This window comes from Primulina huaijiensis, chromosome 17, assembly GCF_012295235.1.
Source record: "Primulina huaijiensis isolate GDHJ02 chromosome 17, ASM1229523v2, whole genome shotgun sequence".
Lineage (NCBI taxonomy): Eukaryota > Viridiplantae > Streptophyta > Magnoliopsida > Lamiales > Gesneriaceae > Primulina > Primulina huaijiensis.
Window position 1 is genome coordinate 654,646 of NC_133322.1, and position 8,414 is coordinate 663,059.

General features: G+C 33.7%; 1 protein-coding gene across 2 annotated transcripts; it reads right to left on the reverse strand.

Annotated features, from left to right (window-relative positions):
- Positions 1–1,459: 1,459 nt before the first annotated feature.
- LOC140963058 (probable inactive receptor kinase At5g67200) lies at positions 1,460–5,127 on the reverse strand. Of its 2 annotated transcripts, none has more exons than XM_073422275.1 (2): positions 3,415–5,127; positions 1,460–2,154 (listed from the first exon to the last, which is right to left on the reverse strand). In XM_073422275.1, the coding sequence occupies exons 1-2, from the start codon at positions 4,874–4,876 to the stop codon at positions 1,592–1,594; spliced, it is 2,025 nt and encodes a 674-aa protein (XP_073278376.1). In that variant the 5' UTR covers positions 4,877–5,127; the 3' UTR covers positions 1,460–1,591. The 2 variants fall into 2 exon arrangements, with proteins under 2 accessions (XP_073278376.1, XP_073278375.1); XM_073422274.1 differs by having other exon boundaries at positions 1,460–2,157.
- Between the last annotated feature and the right edge of the window lie 3,287 nt (positions 5,128–8,414).

An 8,414-nucleotide genomic window follows, 5' to 3' on the forward strand; every position in this document is an offset into this window, starting at 1 on the left:
ACAGTAATTTAATGAGTAATAGCTATCTATATTCAGAGACATTTATAGTGGGCATTCCATGTATCAAATTAATCTGAATAATTCAATAATATTTAAACAAAACTCCGATTATTTCATTTCATATTTCTATTTTATTTTACAAGAAAAATAAATTTCCTCAACCTAGCTAGCTCCCAAATTATTCTGTTAGAATATTACTTTAGATAAGGTGGAAATTGAAATTAACCTATATGGTCGATCTCTTTATTCATTGATAAGCCAATACTTAAAATCTTTAGAATATAGTATTATTGACGGTATATTTTAATTAGGCCTAAAATCTAATTAAGCCCAGTAGGCAGTAAGAGAAAAGGAAGAGGCAGATCAGATAAGAAAACTCAATTTAATTGTCTCAATCCGTTAGTTTAAATTAGTTGGCAGATCAGGCGCATTCCATCAATTCAAATTGATTTGGATAGATCGTGGTGCGCCCTAACAGGAGGATATGGTGGGAAGAAACATGGGAAGATCGTAAGATGTGAAAAGAGTGAAAAACCGTCCAGTATTCTGAAGAAAATGAGAGCATCGATAGAAGGACAAAAAATAACATAAAAACATCGTACAAATTCTAACAAACTTTCTGCAGAATTTTCATAGTTTTTATCAAATATTCACTTGTTAGAGGAGCCAAGCTCAATTCTGGGGGAAAAAAGAAGCTAGATTTTGACCTGGTTGGGATTTTATATAAATATTTTAAGGAATGGAGAACTTTAATGGAATACTAGTAAAAGATGTACATGCGTTGCATGTATTATTATTTTTTTAATTTGATCAAATAATATTATACAATTACCACAAAATTATTTTCACTCAAAAAAGAAGTTTTTTTCAGTTTTTTTCTATGTAAAATATGGAGTGACTTGATGAGGTTTTTAGTAAGATAAGAAAAATAATTATGAAATTAAATATTTTGATGTACTTAAGATAATTACTTTAAGAATCTCAATTTTAATAATATAATATAAATGTTAATAGAATATAAAATCTCAATATGAGTTAGTGGGTCGATCCATCCGGCTAAATAGGCGGGTTATGTGGCAATTTCTCGACTGGTTGGATCAGTCTATTTTTATATGTTTAATATAATTAAAAATTGACTCTGCATTTTGAGAGGCTCACTAAATTTCAAATTAAATTTATCTATACTATTAACTTAAAATTAAACATCCAACGTTATCAGACTTTTGGTTAGTTAATGAAACTTTTTTTTTAATAATTTCAAAAATATAATTTCATAATTAAACTATATATTTTACATTTCTTTTTTCTTTTTATTTATTATTCTAACAATTTAATTTAAAATATCAATAACTTTTATTTTATAATTAGAAAAAAAAAATTATTTTGTTTTCCATTTTTCCTACAGACGACATATAGTGATCAAATAGCTGTCACATCTGGTCACCCCAAGAAACATCTATATCAACAACAATAAAATTTCAGATATAGAGTTCAATAAAAGGCCAACATTCGGACAGAATCCACCATGTCGAGTTCTTTGCCCCCAAAGTAAGTAATCACATATACAATGTTCGCCTTTTTAGTTCATACATCACAAATACCCGTTCTGCAAATCCCTTGAACTATCATCCATAATCTCCTTTATATTTGTGATCATCTTCAACACTTGCCACATTGTCGGCCTCTGCTCGGTGGACGTCAAGCTACACATACTCGCAACCTCGACCAACATTCTAAGACGAGTATCATCCTCTGCATCATCTTCTCTCATTGCTCGAACCCAATCCGGCATGTCGGGAGGTGCAAGAAACGGATGTTGGGAAGGGGGTTTTCCAGTCAAGAGCTCTAACAAGAGGGTACCAAAGGCATAGACGTCAGATTTGGCCGTGGATTTTCGAGCTGATTTACGGTTTTCAGGGGCTTTGTAGCCTGTGTTGTCAGGGTCGTCATCCGATGAAGGGTCGGCAAGGGTTGATAGACAGTAGTCCGTGAGACAGGCCTCAAAATCAGAGCCCAACAAGACATTGGAAGATTTGAGATTGCCATGGATAAACTTGGATGCTTGGTGAATGTAGGCTAGTCCTTGTGCAACATCTTCTGCAATTTTCAGACATGATGTCCAGTGAAGAGGTTTGGCACGGGACGATCTTGAACCTGCTGATCACAAGATGAAGGAGATCATGGAAACAGTGAGCAGAACCAAATCGTCGAGGATCATCATAAATCACACGGGATCACACTTGTAATGTGCCAAAACATGACAGTACAATTTAAATATTTTAAAACGGTCATCAGTGCGACCTTTCTATTGCTGCGCCATGCGAGCTACCCAACACAAAAAATAACCAATGGGTTGATAAAAGCTAGTTATTCCAGTTTTTGTTTGCTTTATTGGCATATCCAGTAATATTTAAAATATCTACTCCAACTTGCGTATCAAGATTGATGCAATGCCTACTCCATTAAAATTTTATATAATAAATGCAGGAGACAATATTCTAAACATATAGTCAATATTTTAATGCAATATTTGACTGGCCATAGCTTTCAAATATTCTAAACATATAGTCAATATTTTAATGCAAACATAATCAAAATTAACAAAGTTTAATTAAGCCTTAACCTGGTTAAGAATTTTTTGCGAAACCGTCGGTGTGGATAAAGACAGTGGGGTGCCTATTTAGCTATTTCCAACAGTCTGTGCATCACTGACTGATATAATCTAATTGGACTACAGCCACTCCCTTCACATTCTTACGCAGAAAAAATAAAAGTTATTTCAGGTCACTGTCACAACTTGCCCACCACATCCCTCCAACTCACCACAACTACGTAAAATAGAAAAATACAAAACCCATTCTTTTGACGGTCCTCGCCCTGAGATGCTTTCCTAGGTAGAGAGTTACCGAAAGAGTAGTATAAAAAGTTGATTACTTGTTATGTTTTCACCTCCATTATAAAGGTAATATCATGGTCGATGATAACATCCAATTTCCACATTCTAAATTGGATAAATGTACATGCACCGCTTGAGGTTAATTAAATGGATGAAGTCGTCAAAAATGGGCTGCGAGACCAACCGACTTCTCGAGGGGTGGTTAATCTTACACCTGACGTTAATTCCAAGAGCAACTGGGCGATAATAAGCTTGAGAAGTAAAAAAAGAAAATCGTTCGGATTTTAACTCCCAATCTGGCTAATGGTCCAACTTTGTTCATGAGCGGGTTGGCCTGGATACAAGTAGCTTGAACATTTCTAAGTTCTAACCTCACGCTCTGTTACTCGTGGCGCTAGTCTAGATCAAGTTCTAATGACTAAGGGAACCAACTATAACGAATCTTTGAATTATTTACTATTTCCAATCTTGATTAACTTGTGTAAATAAATACAAAGAAGAAGAGTTGGATAAGTTACCGTGAATAAGATTGAAGAGACTGCCATTAGGGTGATAATCATAAATAATCAACCTTTCTTGTTTAGCCTGAAAATAAGCCCTCACAGGAACCAAATTCGGATGCCTCAGCATACCAACAACTTCCATATGCTGCTCAAACGCATCACCACTTGTAATGGCAGTTTTGCATGCATCCAATCTCTTTACAGACACAATAAACTGGCTAGCCATCACAGCTTTATATGTTGTACCTAGAGTACCCCTACCGAGTAGCTCAGCTGAAGCTCTCATTAACTGATCAATTGTGTAGACTTCTTCATCCCCAGAACAAAATAGAAGTTTCCCACTTTTTATCACCTTTTTCTGCTCGTCAGATTTTAGTTTCTTGGCTTCTTGATCCCCAGGATTTGTGTTTTGATCTGTTCGGAGTGAAACTAAAGTTGTGTCCCTCTGAGTTTTAGTGACTGTTGTTTCCTCAGGGAATTGGATTTCTTCGATCGCTTCAATCTGATCTCTGTTTTGTCTTCTTTTCCTGATCAACTCCCCAAAACTTAAACCAGCTGCCGTTAGAATCAGTACCCCAATCACAAAAACCAGAATCAAGCCTATCTTTTTACGATGTTTATGCTGATTCGAGGGTGAAACGATGCTTAAACCTTGCTGGGACTGTGCGTTCTGCAGAAGCGGCGATGGAGGTGAGGCCACGCTGGCGCTGCCGGGCGATGAGTTAAAGAAAGGTGAATCTTGACAAGGTTTGTTGATAATTTCACCACAGAGGTTGGGATTATGCAGAAAGGAAGAAACTTTGAACTTTTTGAGAGTTGGGGTCACAGGTACAGGACCAGTGAGGTTATTATTAGAAACATTTAACACTTCCAATAATGTCTGATTTAATGGAGGAATGGGCCCATTGAACTGGTTTGAATCCAGCCGGAGGTAGCGCAGCCGGCCTAAAACAGTCAAATTTCCCGGTAAAATGCCGGTGAAGTTGTTATGAGACAAATCTAGAATCAAGATACTGTGGAGGGACAAAAGGGAGAGAGGAAAAGCTCCGGAGAAGTAGTTGTGGTCTAGATAGAGAGTTTTAAGGTTTATGAGAAGGGAGAAATCAGGGAGGGGACCGAAGAGCGAGTTGTTTTTTAGACTCAAGACTCGGAGCTGGTCGAGGTTGGTGAGCGCGGCGTCGGAAATAGTTCCCCGGAGGCCGAAGCCCTGGACAATGTACCCCACGACGCGGCCTTGCGCGCATTTGACGCCTTGCCATTGGCAGTAATCGAACCTTTCGTTAGTGGTGTAAAGAAGAGTCCCGTCCAGGTCCGCCGCTAACTTGAATGCGAGAAGTGAGACAGCATCAGAGGGAAGATAGGCCACTGCGCCGGCATCTACGCCGACACCTCCGCTCCCTCTGTTGGTAGTGCGAAGGCTGAGCACGAAAGGCATAAATGATAAAGAAAATAACAGTTGCACTACGTCGAGCTTCATTTCCAGAATGGATAACGGATGGTTTAGCTTGAAGTTGGCCGAATCTGGAGGCAGGGCACGAAGGGAGTTGGCAGTCGAGAGATGGATTCAACGGCGGCAGCTGCGACGGCGGCGACGGTTTTATAGAAATGCATGTGTGCGGAGCAGCTGGCGGAGAACTGAGCGTAAACAGAGTGGGGCTCAACGTGCACGTGAAAGAGAACGAAAATAATTTGAAAAAAACACTACTTTCTTTTCTTGATTTCGAAGATCGTGCTGCTCTATTTCCCTGATTCCTTCGTTCCACAAACTGATGGCATTAGTTTTTTTTAAAAAAAATATTATATTTATATTATATTATTAAATTTAAGATTTTTAAAATAACTATTTTAAAAAATATGAAAATATTTAATTTCATAATTATTCTTTTTATTCTACTAAAAAAACTCCTCAAATCACTTCATATTTTATATAGAAAAAAGTTAAACAAAATTTTTATTTTAAATCAAACTCTTCTAAATTGAAAATAATTTCGTGTTAAATTTTTTAATATTATTTGATCAAATTAAAAATAATAACACGTGCAATGCGTGAGCATTTTTTATTAATGTATAATTAAGAGTGATAAATTAACTCATAAACTGTATTTAAAATAATAAAATTATTATTTGAATTTTTTTTATAAATGTATTTAGTCAAGATGTGTTTTACTTGAGTTTGATTTCATTTTATGCCAAATTACTATGAAAAGCTAAATTTATTTAAATTTTAAAGTTTTTGTTTTTTAATACAAATTCACCCATTTATGTTTAATCATTGTATATATGTTGATTAAATACTTTAACAACTAACTAAAATAGAATAAATCAAAATCAATCCTAGAAAAAAAAAACAAGAATATATACAGTGTTTACATATAATTTTCTCCACATCGAAAAATGCATTCGATATTCAGTTCACAATATGAATAGGTCTCTTGTGAGACGGTCTCACGAATTTTTATCTGTGAGACGGATCAACCATAGATATATTCACAATAAAAAGTAATACTATTAGCATAAAAAATAATACTTTTTCATAGATGACCCAAAAAAGAGAGCCTTAGCACAAAATACGATCTGTGAGTCCGTCTCACACAAATTTTTGTCTCACAATGTATATAATATCCTGGAATCTATTCAATCTTAAATTCTACCAATTATAAACTATTCAAAATATAGTTTGAATTAGAAATTCATGAACTTGGATGTAAACCGAAAAATCTTTAGTTCCCGAGTCGTTCACCTTTACGAGCAGAACCCAAAATTTTTTTTCCCTAGAAAAAAAAATTTATTATGAAATTTTTTAAAAAAAAATTCCAAATTTCACCTCGATTGAATACAACTTTCGGTGGCTGATATTTGTTTGCATTCATCATTTTTTCTTACCACATATCTCATTTGCCATTTTCCTTGGTGTTCATTATCGTTGAAACTTTGGTTTTATATTTGACTATAAATGGTTTTTGTTCAAATTTAAATCATAGTATATTATCTTTTTTATCTTGTAATTTTATTATGTTTTTCAAATTGACACTGATGTGATATTGATATCTCATTGATGTGATTTTAACATGACTTTGATAGACATTCCTATTTAAAAAAGTTAAAATTATCACACACAAAAAATTAAAACATACGATGAAATTTCACAATATATATACATATATATACATAACTAAAAGCACAAATAAACTAATACACGACTAAAATTATAAATTTTTTCCATGATTATTTCCACGCATTTAATTCTCTCATTTTCCATTTATTATTCACTTCCCCCGCTTCTTTTGGTCACCATTCCACGGCCACCGACACCTTCATTGCCAGAAAATAATGGGAGTCCACGGCCGACCTGCAATTCTGAAATGCCCACTGCCATGGAAATTTATACTTAATTGTGCTGTCTTCTTCTTGGAAGGAAGACGATTCACTTTCGGCGGTAGGCCATTACTTATACCTGTACTATCAAAGATGAATTTGGGTACTGGCCATGATCATCAATTGATCACAAATTTATTAACTTGAAAACACTTTGCACGGCAGTAGATTGATTCTCCTATCTATTAAACATATATAGAACAAGTACTAGAGAATAACGATGTAATTTAAAGAATTTTTAACTCGAATTTACAAGTTGAGTGGTTAGAATTGGAAGGCCACTCTCGATTTGAAGTCATTTTCAAGAATGGAGGAAAGTTACAGCATGCTAGCTAGATATATACGTGCGTCTGAAGTACTTGCACTAGCTTTCAGTGCAAAAGTACTTGCACAAGCAAATCAATAAAAGTAATACTATCATTATGGATTTTATTAAAGCAGGCATGCCGAACGTGAGAGAGAAGTCCATTAATGAGAAATCACAGAATTCTTCTACCTTTTATTTGAAAGAATAATAAAACCGAAAAAGGTTGAGACTTCTTAGGCATTAATTATTTAGACTTAAGAATAAATTTTTGAAAAATGCGTATTTAGGGGGTGTATTCAATCTTGGAAATTTAATTACTTTTATTGACTTTTGTAGAGTTTAAAAGTTTAGAGGTTTTCAACATAGACTTTTATAAACTCTATAAAAGTTTAGTGGTATTCAAATTAGATTTTTATAGAGTCTTAAAAAGTTTAGAGGTATTCAAACTTGACTTTTTAAAAATCCATAAAAATCTATAGGTATCCAATATTTCCATAGATTTACAATGATTCTAATTTAATTCTTTAAGTACAAACCTTAAAACTCTATGTACAACTTTAAAAACTCAAAAATTGTCTTCTACTCACCCTAGAGATTTTGGTAGACTTTTAATCAAACAAAATATTATTCTCACTCATATATCTCTCTTCCTCATTCAAAAACGACACTTTTCTCCTCTCTAAGACAAGTAGAGGGTTCCTCGAATTTCAGAGGTATGATTCCTTTCTTGAATCAATTGATTTGATTACAAAAACATATTATGATTTCTATGTATCTCTTTCTGTGTTCCGTTCGTTGTTTGTTTTTGTCTGTTTATGTGCGTGCTCTAAATTTTTGCGTATAATGTGATATGGAGAAGTCTGTACATCAGACTTTCAGTTTCTTAAAAAAATAATCTGTTTCGATTTCTGTATTTTCTCCAACCAATGATTCAACAATTAAAAAATCGATTAATTAAATTTGGATAATAATTTTTACATAAATTATAATATTTATGTTTGAGTTATTTTTTGTTCGTCTAATTTTGTATTTGAACTTTTATTTTATGATGTTTTTGCCATAAGAATACGAGTAGTGTAGTGAAGGGATATTCGGGGAAAATTAATTGGTATGCTTCAGATATCAATTGTTATGTATGAATGCTAACACCTAAATAATTTTTTTGAAAAAAAAACTCTTAAATCATCAATACGGACATATGTTATAACTATTAGTAATCTGCACACTTTATGTGCTTATTAATTTAGTATTAATCTTGATATTTTGTGTAAAAATTACAGATTATATTAAATTAAAATTATTTGGAATGGATTTTATAAACTATTTTAAATTT

Coding starts and splice junctions, on each gene's coding strand:
- LOC140963058 (XM_073422274.1), bottom strand. CDS start 4,876: ATGAAGCTCGACGTAGTGCAACTGTTATTTTCTTTATCATTTATGCCT. Junction 2,158..3,414: donor TCTCTTCAATCTTATTCACG/GTAACTTATCCA, acceptor TCTTGTGATCAG/CAGGTTCAAGATCGTCCCGT.